Below are 14,251 nucleotides of genomic sequence, written 5' to 3'. Positions count from 1 at the left end.
AACACGATCCAACAAACTACTCACTTAGCCGCTCTCAACTCCAAAAGAAACTAAAAAAAAAACACAGTATATATATATATAAATATAGCAAAAGCATCGAGCATGACCCGCAAGCATTTGCACTGCATTTAAAAAACATTTGCGGTTTTACGCTTAATCATCGTCAGAGCTCCTAGGGCTTCGCAGTTCCTAAGGGGGGTTGGGGGTTGGGGAGAAGGGGGACTTGGGGGGTCTATATCCCTGGCCCCGACATCATTTCCCAGCTTGAAATTCCCAGCACGCTTGTATATTTTAATAAAAATGCATTAGTTCACATTTATTTTCGACATAAAACGTGTAAAAGTAAGCAAGCCAGAGTCAGACAGACAGTCAGGATACACGGCGAGGCGGTGAGGCGGAGACAGACAGTCAAAAGGGGCCCCGGGGGGCAGGTTGTGGAAGATTTCACTCACCTAGAGACAAGGAATAGGGGTGGGGAGGAGGAGGAGGAGTAACCAGTACCCAATGGACTGTGGTTGCACTTGAAAAAAAAACCCGGAAATTAGCTTTGATAATCCTAAAAAGTGATTAGAGGAAAAGAAACCAAATTCAGGTTGTTTTTTGTTCATAAATAAATTAAATAATTAGTAGTTAATTTTTTAACTGATGTGGTTTATTTTTTAAAATTTTTAAATAATTTTTAATAATTTTTGGTTAAGAAATTATAGTAAATAAATTAAAAACCAAAGTTATATAACAAAAATAAACACTTTTCTACGACTTTCAAATTTTTAAATCACTTTAAAAATAAAATACATTTATTTATAGTCCAAATACTTTAATGATTTGTAACTTAATTCAATATTGAAGATATTATATTACAAAAAGAAATATTTTTAATATGAAACAGATACTCTTGATATTTTTTTCTGTTGTATTTTCTCTGTGTGTTATTCTACTCATTTAAAGCTTGGCGACTTTTCCTTTTATTTCAACGCTTGAAAGCAAAATAATGTACACGAGGACAACACCACCGCCACCACCACCACCCCTGGCCCACCCCTCCCCTGGAAAAGCCAAACCCAACCCCCCGCAGACACAGGACAGCCAACCTGTGCACTTTCGCTCTCGGTTTTGTGTCTATGCTGGTCGTAAATTTTAGATATTCGCAGCACGTGCAAATTATGTACAATAATAAAAGCAGCAGCGGCATGAAGAATAATCCAGAGCGAAAGTAAGACGGCGGCAGTGTGGGCGAGAGTGTACTCTGCAGAACTTGTAGTCATGTTCCGGACTGTCTGCACTGTCTCTGCTGACGACTGACAAGTACATAAAACATGTCTGCGCCTAAAAGTCTGCTGCATTTTCAATGGCCAATGCCCAATATCGATTGGCGGCGGCGACTAAAGTAAAGTTAAGTAAAAGGGGGGCGAGTTTTGGCCAAAAACTGGCAACAAGTGATGGAAAGTCTCAGCAAGTTTCAGTAAATTTAGACAAACTAGGAAAAGAGAGAAAGTACATTGGCAGAAGCCCTTAAATAATTGCCAAGATTTAGAAAGAAAATATAGTAAAATAGTCAATGGTAATAGTAATATAGTGAAATAATAAATAAATAAAAAAATTAAATAATTCTTTAAATTTTAAATACTATCCCAATGTTTTTCTATAATTTACTTAAGCTTCGTTAATCAAATTAACGTTTTTTTCATGAATTCTTAAATCCAAACTATATCCAAAATATTAAAAAAAAATATATTCTTGGTAATTTAATTTATCTTGGTAATTACAAAAAATAAATACAATTTTTCTTTCTAAATTATAACTAATTATAATTACCCCTAATAACACAACTTAAATAAGTTTAATAATCAAAAACAGCTCCCTTCTGCAATTTTTAAGGAATTCCCCTTTTGAATTTATGACTGCCCCCCTTTTGAGGTGTTAAAAGTTAGCGTTTCCATTTGATGGAAACACTTTTTCCCTGTGAACTAGATTATCTCCCGGAACGACCTTTGGGTACAAATAATCATTGGAGGTCCCTACCGGCGCTTCCCCCAAAGGTGTTGCATAATATATGTATTTAACACCCCCGGCCGACTTATGGGCCATCATTAGCAGGCCCACATAAAAGTTTGTCTCATTTTTTTGTTGCCGCATTTGTCATTCCCTCGGTAGGCGGTCGTCTTGGTGGGGTTTTTCGTTTCGTTTTCTTTTTATACCCTTGCAGGGTATTATAATTTCAGTCAGAAGTTTGCAACGCAGTGAAGGAGACGTTTCCGACCCTATAAAGTATATATATTCTTGATCAGCATCAACAGCCGAGTCGATCTAGCCATGTCCGTCTGTCCGTCTGTCCATCTGTCCATCTGTCCGTCTGTCCGTCTGTCTGTTTCTACGCAAACTAGTCCCTCAGTTTTAAAGCTATCTGAATGAAACTTTGCATATAGTCTTCTATATGCTCTCACTGCTATATATGTCGGAACGGGCCGGATCGGACGACTATATCATATAGCTGCCATACAAATGTTCGATATATTTGTAGAAAAAAATTATAACTTTGCTGTTTTTCAACATTTTTGCACCAGTTTTTAGATATGGACATTTTATATTATTTCAGAATTTTGGTAAAAATTTTATCAAAATCGGACGACTATATGATATAGCTGCCATAGAAACGATCGGGAAATTAATAGGAATAAAATTATAGCTTCGTTGTTTTTCAACGTATTGTTTTCTACTCTGAGATATAAGCATTTTTTATTATTCTAGAATTATGGTATAAATTTCATAAAAATCGGACAACTATATCATATAGCTGCTATATAAACCGATCGGTAGATGTAGAGAAAATGTAAAACTGGGAATGTAAAACTGTAACTGTCAAACTGTAAACATAATAAGTATAGGTAACATGTAATGAAACTCTGTTTTGTGAGTGTTTTCAGCATTTAAATCTATAATATAAACATCGAAACCAATCTGCAAGGGTATACAAACTTCGGCGTGCCGAAGTTAGCTTCCTTTCTTGTTTTGTTGTTATTTCAGAATGAAAATTTTATAATTGCTTCCATATTTTGCTCTTCCGCAGTTGTTGTTGTGCTTGCCACACGTTCCGGAGAGCCATAACAAATTACTTAGGTCATCAATTATGAGGTGAGACTCGGGTCTCTTGGATGGCTCTGTTTCTGGAGGTGTTTCTTCTGTTTATTTTTTTCGGGTGATGCTTTTATTGCTTTCATTATGATTTCAAAGGGGGGTAAGCACGTTCCGGGGGGGCACGACTCTCCCCGGGGGAGAATTCCCCGATTTCCGTCCGTTGACGACCATTTGTCTAACTTCAGGTATTTGATGTTAATAATGTTATCTTTTATTTATAAAGCGTAACTTTTTTGTTATTTTCGTTTTAAACTTTGATGCGGGCGTGAGTTCTTTACGGAAATGTAATTGCATTTGCTGTATTTTCTTCATTTTTTTTTTTTTTTTTTTGACTGGCATAAATTAAATGGTTAATAAAAAATTTCCAGGTTGAGCCTCTATTTGCATAATTTTTTGGGGTGAGCTAAGAGTTTATAATTTGATGAGGGTGTATTTACAAAAAAAAAATCGGTATTATGGAATATAAAATAATATAGGGGAGAATTTATCCTGAGAAGTTTTAGTTAATAAATCATTTATAATTATTTGCTGGATTAATATACACTCAAAAAAAGGTTTTATAATAATATCAAGTACAGTTTTGTATAATATTTGGCAAAAAAAAATATTTCTAATGAATGATTAATTAAAAAAATATATACAAAAAAAAATATCCACTCGCTTGACTCTAAAATTCCCAACTAGTTCTAGCATCTTGTGAGTGATAACCAGGCTGAATGTTGAGGTCGAGTGGAAGAGGTAGATTTTTCTACTAAAAATGCGCAGAAAATAAAATAAATACAACTCCAATTAATGCTTTCATTAATTATTTTATATTCTTTTGTCAATAAATTAAACAATTTTCACTTAGCAAGTAAACAAAATAAATAAATCCCCAATGGCAGAGTGGCCGACATGGCCACACTTAACAAGATGAAGTGGCTAACGAGGAGCCTCTTTTTCCGCTGCTGCTTCCTCCCACGGAGCTGATCCTGATCCATTACCCCCCTAGGGCTTGTAGGTGAAGTTGCCGCCACAGTTCTTGTAGCAGAGATAGCTGGGTCGGGTACGCCACTTGCGGCAGTAGCGGCGATAGCAATTGTTGGGATTGGGCGAGGGAGGACGAATGGTGGGTGGCCGAATGGTGGGAGGTTGCTGGGTGGGAGGCTGTACGGTGGGAGGCTGTACGGTAGGAGGCCGATTGGTGGGAGGCTCATAGGTGGGCGGTTGAACGGTTGGTGGCTGGACCGTTGGAGGCTGAGGAGTTGGTGGCTGAGGTGTAGGAGGCTGAGTTGTTGTGGTGGTGGTGGTGGTGGTTGTAGTGGTAGTCGTGGTGGTTGCACTGCAATCATTGGCCACCGAGCCAATCAGCTGGCTCAGCACAGCCACATCTAGCAGCAGATTCAAGTCAATGTCGATCAGCTCAAAGACGCTATTACAATTGCCAACAATCTCGGTTTCGGGATCAACTGCAAAAAGGAGTTTAAATTAATAAATAAAATCAAAAGAAATTGCAAAGTCCAGCTACACACCATTGATCTGGTTGCAGACGCCGCCGCTGCCTCGGATGACACTGCCCACACTGAGGAAAAGCAGCGCCACAATGTCCAAATTCACCAGCCTCACAATCTTATTATTGTTGCCCACAATGATCTGCTTAGGACCCACTGCAAAAATAAACAAAAATCAATTAAAAACTCCAAAGACTAAACCCAATCCCACAACTCACCGTTGGCCGAGTTACCAATGAATCCCGTTCCCAGGATGCTGTCCAGGAGGAAGAGCGAGCACAAGACCGTACCGTCCACGCTAACCAGCTTGACGACAGTGTTTTCGTTGCCAATGATGGTCGTGTCGGCGGTTTTGTTCAGCGAATTGCCAATGCCAGTGGAGCTGGTGGTGCCGCCGGGTCCAGATAAGCTGCTCGAGGCGGTCGAATTGGTTGAATTGCTGGTACAGGTGCTGCCAGAGGTGAGGCCAGTGCCGCCAGCCAAAAGACTTATCAGGTGAACCAGCAGCTGTTCCACGGTGCTGATAACTGGTGGAAGAACGCCGCCGAGAACAGCGCTAAGGAGACTGCCAAGGCCAGTGCCAAGGACACCGCCAAGAAGGGCACTAAGAAGTCCCTCCACCGTTGTGACCACACCACCCAGGACACCGCCCAGTCCTGTTCCTCCCAGCAGACCTCCAAGCAAGCCGGGATTACCACCGGAAGTGGATTTGGATCCTCCTCCTCCTAGTAGACCTCCACCTCCCAGTAGACCTCCTCCTAGTAGACCTCCTCCTCCTAGTAGACCTCCTGAGGTTCCACTGGAACTAGATCCTCCTCCCAGCACATTTCCTCCTACAAGACCTCCAAGCAGGCCGGAATTACCACTACCTAGGAGACCGAGACCGAGACCTCCCAGCAGTCCTCCAAGCAAACCTGTTTAGCAAGACAAAAAACCAAAGAGTTAATGGGTTTCCTTGGATAAGGACTTTCTTCTCTAAGGACTCTTACCTGAACTTGTTCCATTAGCGCCGCCTGGGTTCACAGTGGACAGAATCGAGACAAGAAGACTTATGGTAGGGGTGACTGTCACTCCTTTAATAACACTATTGCTAGTGCCATTCATGATGACGCCCTCGCGAACTGGGAGAAGGAAACATTAATAATTAATTAATAAAATAAATAATTATTAAATAATTAATAATTAGTACTCACTGTTCATATTGTTACCGAAACCACCTCCTATAATGGTACTCAAAAGAGACACCACAATGGCAATGGGTGCATTTAAACTAATCAACTCGGTCAAGGTGTTCTTGTTGCCGGCAAGAAGATCTCCAGATCCAGATCCAGTGGAACCACTAGAGCCGGAAGAAGAACCTGAAGAAGAGCCTGAAGAAGAGCCTGAAGAAGAGCCTGAAGAAGAGCCAGAGGAGCCAGAAGAACCCGAAGAACCAGAAGACGAGGAGCTTCCCCTATCGATGTTTGACAAGGCACCAACTGCCGCCCCAACAGGTAGCAAGGCACTCACCACCTCTGTTTTTTTATTTTTGTTGCCCTTGATAAGCGTTCCAGATTGAACTGTCGAATTGAAACATACAATTAGTCATTCGATATAATATAATATAATATATATAAAATATTACTTACCATTCTGTATGTTATCGCCGGCACCTTGAACATTACTCAAAGCAATGACATCAGCATTAGCCGGAACAAAAGCCTTGACCAAGTCAAAGGTGTTATTTTCATCACCAATTATGCTTGTTCCGCCTTGAACTTGATGAGAAAAAAATCATAATTTCTATGAATATTAAATTAAAATAATATAAAAGTCTTGAACTTACCATTCTGATTGGTGCCAGTGCCGTTTCCAGAAACATTACTGATGGCATCGACATTGGCATTGGCAGGTACCAAAGCCCTAACAAGTCCATTGGAAGTGTTGCCAGAGCCAACGATATTTGTGCCAGATTGAACTGAAAAAAAATATTTAAAAATTTTATTAATTTATATTATATTTTAATAATAATTTTCAATAATTTACCATTCTGACTAGTGCCTTGGTCTCCTGTAACACCGCTTATAGCATTAACACCTGCATTGACGGGCACCAAAGCCACAACGCCATCATTGACAGTGTTGCCAACACCCGATAAATTCGTTTCCGATAAAACTGCACAATTAGATTAATTTTAAATTAAACTTAAAATATAAAAGGGTTATAAATTCACTCACCATTCTGACTGGTACTTCCAGCATCAGAAACCTTAGTCAAGACATTGGCATCGGCATTGAGGGGCACAAAAGCCTTGGCCAGAGTGCCAGCAGAGTTGCCAACACCTTTTAAATTTGTGCCTGATTTTACTAGAAAGAAAAATATCGAGTTAGTAAATTTATATAAATTTAAATATTTATTTTAATATTTTATTTATATTATTTACTTACTGTTCTGAATGGTGCCACCACTGGTATCATCGCCTATCACATCGGCAACCAAATTTATAGGGATCAGAACATTAGCCACATCAGAAGCTTGGTTCAAGGTACCATCTAAATTAGTGCCAGAATCCACTGTAAAAAAATTAATATAAATTGAATATATTAATTTAATAAAAACCTAATAAAAAACCCACCATTTTGAACACTGCTCACAGAATTGGTCACTAAAAGAAATAAAAGAAAAAAAGGTTATAAAATCCTTAAAAAAAAACCAATGGCATTACAAAACCCACCAATATCCACAGGATTGCTACTGGCTCGCTTTGCTGTCACAGATGCCTTCGAGCCCAAGGGAGTTTTAAAATCAGTGATATCCCCACCATTGACATTATTCAAGGCCACCGCATTGGCCGTTTCCGCAGACGTGGGACTGACCAGAGTGCGATCAAGGGCAGTCATCAAACCCAAAAGCACCACCTTGCCCACTTTCATGGCCAGAAGGCGAACAATCCAGGTGTCAGGGCTGGCAGAGCACAAGCCACTCGTATTGCCATCGGCAATAGAGGAAAGACTGTCCAGCAAAGCCACAGAAAGCATGCTAAAGGCATTCACCTGCAGGGTAGTGGCAGTCTCAGGACCCACTAAAAATATGAAATTTAAATATTTAATACATTTTTTAAAGAAATATTAAAAAATAAACTCACTCTCTTGCAAATTTCGAATAATTTTGTGGGCCTCTCCGCCAGAGGCTCCGCACACCTGCAGCAGAGTATTGAGAATGGCACTGTGCTCGGCCAGGCTGCGGGCTTGCAGAAACTGCAAAACCGACTCGCGATCGTCCTTGAGGGATGAGTCCACTTTGCGGGCTGAACGGATGCCTGAACCCTCGGCCTGCTGCTGCTGCTGCTGCTGATCACCATCGTTGGTCTTGACTGGTTGCTGTCGCTGGCGAAGCAGAGAGCTCTTGATGGCCTGGCTCACCTCATCCTGAGAGCACTCGATGCCATTGAAGGACAACAGGGCCAGGAAGGAACGAAGCGTTAGGGTGAGACTATTACGATCCTGCGACTGCTCAATATCACGGACAATGCCACTGCAGGTGCCCTCATTGCGTGCACCAATCAGAATATCAATAATCACATCCATGCCCAGCTGAAGGAACATATTGTTGCCCTTGGCATCCTTGGGCACCTGACTGCGCAGCATTTTCATGGTGGACTCCTGGAAGGGTGAGAGCTTGGCACCGCGTGCCTGCATGCTGGCCAAAAGCAAATCGGCCAGATCCTTGGCAGCCAAACGTCCGATATGAGTGAAACGTGATGATGGTGTTCTGGGCGAAGTACTTGTTGGCCCATCCGTGGTGGATTCCGTTTCGAGGAGCAGCGAGGCTAAGGTTGTGGTTGGCGGTAATCCATTGGTGGTTGTCCTCGATCTGGTCATGGGCTTGGCATCGTGCGGTATAAGGAAGCACGTGGAGAGCAGTAGAAACAAATGCAGACGCCACATCTCGAATCTCGTCACTTGCTGTGATTGATAGATCTTGCAGGTTTCAGACCGCTTTTATACACGATCTCTGGTGGGGCTTATCGAGCTCGAGAGATAGCCATAGCCACTGCTGGCATGCTGTAAACGTGCCTCCTCAGTTGGCATATCGCTCGGCATCATCGCCATCGACGCATTCTTTCTGCATGTTCCGGCCGTAATCTCTTCTTATCTCGCGTGGGCTCTGAGAGCTCCAAGAGCTTGAGGAAATCGCACTTACAGCAGTGAGTCGCGGTGATGATGATTGATTTCGATATAGACTTCTGTGGGTTATAGTTCTATTTGATTTGGTATAAATTATCACATATTGAATGCAGGTTATTTTATTTATAAGGTGACAAGTGAATGTTCGAGGTGCTGGTTTTTGTTTACATGAGTCAAGGGGGGACAACTTACATCTTGGCGGCTTCGAAAGGGGTCTTTAAAGGCTTTATTTTCCAAAATGGACATCGTCCAAGCTGTGTGCTGATCAAATAATAGTTAAAGGTCATGGAACTTGGTATTTCAGGGAAAAATATAACAGTTTTTCTGTCCCAACCGCAAGCTAAAAATATTTTTTATCACAAATCGAGTATTATTATGCATAAGGTGACCTTGAAATTCTGCCCGAAAGCTTATTTTTTTAGTTTTTTTTTTTTACAACCTTTATAAAATAACTAATAATTAATGTTATTTTTAGTCAAAATACTTAATAATTATTATTTTTATTTTATTTATTTTTTTATAATTAATTATTATTAATTAAATAATTATTATTATTTTTATTAAAATTATCATTAATATTATTATTTATTATTTTTATTTTATTATTATTATTTTTATTAAAGAAATTTAATTAATTATTATTATTTTTATTAAAAATAATTAAAAATTATTATTTTTATTAAAAATAATTAAAAATTATTATTATTATATTTTGTATATGTTGTGCCTGTAACAATACCTATTTTGTACTTCAAATTTTCTAAGACATATACAAACTTTAAATAAGAATTAAATAAGAATTCAAATAAGAATTAAATAATCTGTAAAAGTCTTCAACAAAAACTCATCACAGAATTGTTTACTATTTCTTAAGTAAACCCCAGACAAACATAGTTCTCATTCACAAAAAAAAAAACAAAAAAATAAAATAATAATAAACAAAAAATGATGATTAAGCCAAGAAATCATCTTGTTGGAATTTGCACCCCAGCTGAGCGTTGTTAGATTGGCCAACTTGACTCACCAGCTGGCCAAAACTCTGCAGCGTTGACTATCTCTGTTCTGCTTTCTGCCTCAGTTTTCCCCATTTTTTGTGGGAAAGCACGTGGTGGCTGACCCACAACATTTTCTGGGCCCAAAAGATTTCCGCATAGAGATACAAATTTTACACCGATTATATAACTAGTATATATAAATGCCGAAATGCTACCAGCAGCTGTGAACAGTTGGCCAAGAAGTTAGAACAAGATGACAGCCTTTAATCAGGATCAGCGTTTCGCTTTGCTTTTAATTATTTCCCTCGTTGGAGGAAGTTGTCTTTTGGATTTCACCAAGGCTCAGACCTTGACAGCCGAGGATCGTCTCTCAGTGCTTAAGTTTGTGGGTGCCTTTATGAATTTTTTGGATTTGGAATTGGAGAACTCCACCATGGCAACGCCAGAGAGTACGAGTACTACTCCCACTTCGGTGGAGACCACCACTTTAACTTCAGATAATAACTCCACGGATGTAACCACGGAGGTAACAAGTAACTCCACCACGACAATAGAGGAGACCAGCAGCAGCACCTCGGCTACCACGGAGCCTGAAACCAGCACCACCAGCACCACCACAGAGGCAACCACAACTACAGTGAGGCGTCGCATGTGCTTCAAGCGTTTTTGTTACAAGTTTGGAGGCGACAAAGGCTATATTGTTTAAAGCGAATAAAATTCTAAGGAAATATATATACAAAAGTATTTTATTTATAACTAAAAATAGGATATCAATCAATCTGCTGAGAATAATCAAGAATAATATCCACTCTAAACCCCTAAATGCACTTTAAACTTGAGGCCACTCCGCTGAGAATCAATATTTACCCAATCAATTAGTAATGAAATATTCCAAAAATCCCCTCAAACCTTGTTGAAATGTCTGTAATTGAAATCATTTGTTGAGCCGCAAAGACCATTATTGTTTCAGCTGTAAGTCAATCAGAAATACATATATATATATTTATAGGAGAAGCAAAAGTCTGAGTTATTTTCGGTACATTTTCAGTAATATTGTGAAGACATCCAGAGGAGTCATCGTCTCCTTCTCTACCCCCGTAGGCCTTAACAAATTATTTCAATTAAAAGTTTTCGGGGCAAAGCACTTAATGCCAAAACACACACTCACACACATACAAGTTAAGCGTTTATGTGCGCAAATCTTAATTGTGCCAAAAATACAAGCTATAAATTTGTATATTTGTATATTTAGCGAGGGTGGAAAATCTCTAGAGAGGGGGAGGAGGAGGGGTTTTCACCAACAACTCAAACTGACAGCAAAAGCCCATTGGCAGTAGGCTTTGTGGCTTTTCATTGAGTCGTAAACAAATGAAATTTAATTCGTGCCAAGATTTATTTGAATTTATTGTGCAAATTGTTAAATGTCAACGTTGCCGTTGTCCTCGTCTCAACTAGGATTTCCCTCGTGTTTTACTGATTTTACCCATTTGTATCTGCATTTGTATCTGCATCTGCATATGTACCTGCATCTGCATTTGCTTCTAATTGCCAACTGAAACGAAGCCGCAAATATGCCTGACTGTTGGCCTCCCGTACGTGCTCGATTTTCTAATCTAATTTCGGCTATATTCTTCCATTGAAGTCGCTTAATGAGTAATCCGAAAATTACAAAAAAACATATGTTTTTTATATATATTTAGATACATATTAAAATTCGCAATAATTAAGCTTAAAAAAATTTTAAAATATATTTAACAAAATATAATAAACTAAAAAAAAAGCAAACTTCAGCACCCCAAAATTGTTTATGCCTTTTCAGTTTCAAAAATGAAAAATTTTGGAAATTTTTTGATAATTTTATCGATAACCCATTTTATAACAAAAATATAAAAACAAAAAAGGTAAAAAAATACTATTTTTCGAACAAATCACAGTTTTTAAAAGCTATAACGCATTTAAAAAAGCAATAATTTTAATTTAAAAAAAAAACGTAAAGTTATTTTTATTTTAGGTTCTGCATAACAAATTTAAAATTATTAAAAAATAAAAATTTTTGACAGTTTCAACGATTTTAATAATGAAATTAATAAATAAAAATGAAAATGGACTTTATTTTCCTTGGAACATGTCTAGATTGACTCGCCTGATGATGCTGATCAAGAATATACATGATTTATAGAGTCGGAAATCACATCTTTACTCGTTTGCCAGCTTCTAACAAAAATTATAAAAATAATATTTAAATTTAAATTTATTAAAAATCAAGGAAATATTAACAAAATATTTCAATAAAAAATTAAAACAAAATCAAACTGAAATTACTAAAAACTCCCACTTCAATTGTCTAGAATTCTTGGGGCTTCCTGCCATAAGTTATATAACTTTGTGGCCTCAAAGTAGTGCGATGACAAAGTAATTGATTTGTCCATAGCCCTGGGGTGTGCGTGTTCAAAGTGTGTATACAATGTGTGTGTGTGTGTGTGTCCTTTGGCCATCCTGTGAACTTTTTGGGCTTCGTTGCTGCGACACGTGCCAGTGTCATTTAATTACTGACTATATTGTTATTATTATTTACCCCATATGCGCGATATGCGTGTCAACAACTTAACAAAGTTATCACACACACACGCACACATAGAGGGGGAGGGGGAGGTTGACACGCACACACACACACACCATGGCAGCGGATTAAGCGACCGCCGCGTGAAGCACTTTAAATTAGTTTCGTTGCATAAACAAGGAGCTCGCGCAGCAACAACCTCTACTTGACGATGGCCAAAGCAGTCAGTTTAGCTTTATTAAAGTCAAAACTAACTACTTTTTAAAGCTAAAAATTTAGTGTAGTTTTTAAGTATTTTTAAAACAATTTAAAAGATTGGAAACTTGATTTTTAAAGTATTTTTTTTTTTTTTTTTTTTGTAATTGTCAGTTATAAATTCTATAACAATCAGTTCTGAATTTTTAAATATTTCTTTTTGTATTAATATTTAATTAAGGGACATATTTTTAGATTTTATTTTTATTTTTTAATCTTTATATAAATTAAAATTAAAATTTTTAACTTTTACTATTAAAGAAATATTTTTAAAAAATCTTCAAAAATATATATATTTAAATAATGTCATATTTTTCCATTAAAAAAAAAATTAAAAATTCCTAAAACTAATTTTGAAAATACAAAAATATTTCTTGTGAACAACTTAACAGGGATTTAAAATATAACAATTATTAAACAAAACATTAAGCTAAATGTAAAAAATATTAATAATTTTAATGGATTTTTTTTGTATTGTTTTTGCCAGCACTGGCAAAGATGGGTTAAGGGCTGGTTGGGATGGGCGAATGGTGGTTTGATGGGATGATAGGATGATGGTCTGATGGGCTGATGGCTGAACGGATAGAGGCCTGTCCTCGGCTTTAAAGAGAATCCAAGCAATGGGCTTATCAACCACCACAAGCCTCTTCTCACTCCCCGCCGTTGAATTTGTTTGTTTGTTTCAGTTTCTGGTCGAAAAAACATATCCAATTACAATTTAATTAAGCTGATTTGAATGCGACTCTGCCAAAACAAAAGAAAACAGATGGAACTGCAGAACTACAAACTATAAATGGAAAGCAAACGAAAATGTAAATGGAATCTTCAATATATAGAAGACCAACAATTCTTGATCAGTTTTTCTTTATTGGAAAATGGCGTTGTAAAGCATCAACAGCCAGTCGATAAATGAAAAATGGAACTCATCCTCCAAGGGATCTTCCTCGTCGGTATCGAGCTCCTCGATATAGTCGTATTCATCTTGAGTGTCCTCGTCAGTGACCAGCTCTTCCATAGAGAAGTATTCTTCGAGATCGTCATTGGTGGCGTTGTCCAAGTACTCATACACTTGAGCCAGCGTCATGGGACCCATAAGATTGCTCTCCTCCACAGGAACTATAAAACCGTTCTCCTCCATGAACGGCGGCACTAAATCGGCTTCCAACAGTTCAATGTTTGCCTCGGGAATCATTTTCTATATTTCTTTACTTCTGAATAATGGGAAAGTCCCTATAGTTGTGTCATTTATTTGGTCTTCTTTGTTTTCTACTTACTTTTTAAGTCGGATTTCTTTTTTTGTTTGAGTAAAAAATTTGTAGAAAGTTAACGAATTGCAGTGACTGGATTAAAGGAGAAAAATTCTAAACTTTGAGAATTCGTTAGAATGAAAAAGTCCAAGACCTACTTGGGGAGCGAAACTTTAAGAAAAGGTAACTGGGTTGGACAGTGTTATTATCCTTACTAAATGTTTAATTTACAAATTAATATTTAATAATACAAGTTTAAACTTTAAATTTTTTTATTATATATTTGAATAATATTATAAATATAATTGAAACCAAAGACAGAGTAAACAATATGTTGCCTGCTTTTGTGCTTCGTTTTGCAGCACTTGAAATAATAATAATTCTTAGCATACTCACGGGTAAA

General features: G+C 37.8%; 4 protein-coding genes across 4 annotated transcripts in view; 2 read left to right on the top strand and 2 right to left on the bottom strand.

Annotated features, from left to right (window-relative positions):
• Fas2 (fasciclin 2) overlaps positions 1 to 14,251 on the top strand; it is a 122,534-nt gene that overhangs the window by 15,225 nt on the left and 93,058 nt on the right. The window lies entirely within an intron of this gene.
• On the bottom strand, positions 3,925 to 8,590 carry LOC108080244 (autotransporter adhesin BpaC). Its single transcript, XM_017174902.3, has 13 exons — positions 7,750 to 8,590; positions 7,339 to 7,686; positions 7,240 to 7,269; positions 7,052 to 7,177; positions 6,842 to 6,970; positions 6,651 to 6,779; positions 6,451 to 6,582; positions 6,254 to 6,382; positions 5,819 to 6,184; positions 5,615 to 5,746; positions 4,844 to 5,539; positions 4,647 to 4,781; positions 3,925 to 4,583 (listed from the first exon to the last, which is right to left on the bottom strand). The coding sequence occupies exons 1-13, from the start codon at positions 8,549 to 8,551 to the stop codon at positions 4,123 to 4,125; spliced, it is 3,615 nt and encodes a 1,204-aa protein (XP_017030391.2). The 5' UTR covers positions 8,552 to 8,590; the 3' UTR covers positions 3,925 to 4,122.
• LOC108080279 (placenta-expressed transcript 1 protein) lies at positions 10,025 to 10,574 on the top strand. The gene has a single exon (XM_017174943.2). The coding sequence runs from the start codon at positions 10,040 to 10,042 to the stop codon at positions 10,490 to 10,492; it is 453 nt and encodes a 150-aa protein (XP_017030432.1). The 5' UTR covers positions 10,025 to 10,039; the 3' UTR covers positions 10,493 to 10,574.
• Positions 13,449 to 14,032, bottom strand: LOC108080284 (uncharacterized). Its single transcript, XM_017174948.3, has 2 exons — positions 13,876 to 14,032; positions 13,449 to 13,812 (listed from the first exon to the last, which is right to left on the bottom strand). The coding sequence occupies exon 2, from the start codon at positions 13,791 to 13,793 to the stop codon at positions 13,467 to 13,469; it is 327 nt and encodes a 108-aa protein (XP_017030437.1). The 5' UTR covers positions 13,794 to 13,812; positions 13,876 to 14,032; the 3' UTR covers positions 13,449 to 13,466.

This window comes from Drosophila kikkawai, chromosome X (genome assembly GCF_030179895.1).
Source record: "Drosophila kikkawai strain 14028-0561.14 chromosome X, DkikHiC1v2, whole genome shotgun sequence".
NCBI classification, from domain to species: domain Eukaryota; kingdom Metazoa; phylum Arthropoda; class Insecta; order Diptera; family Drosophilidae; genus Drosophila; species Drosophila kikkawai.
This window is presented reverse-complemented; position numbering and strand designations above follow the sequence as displayed.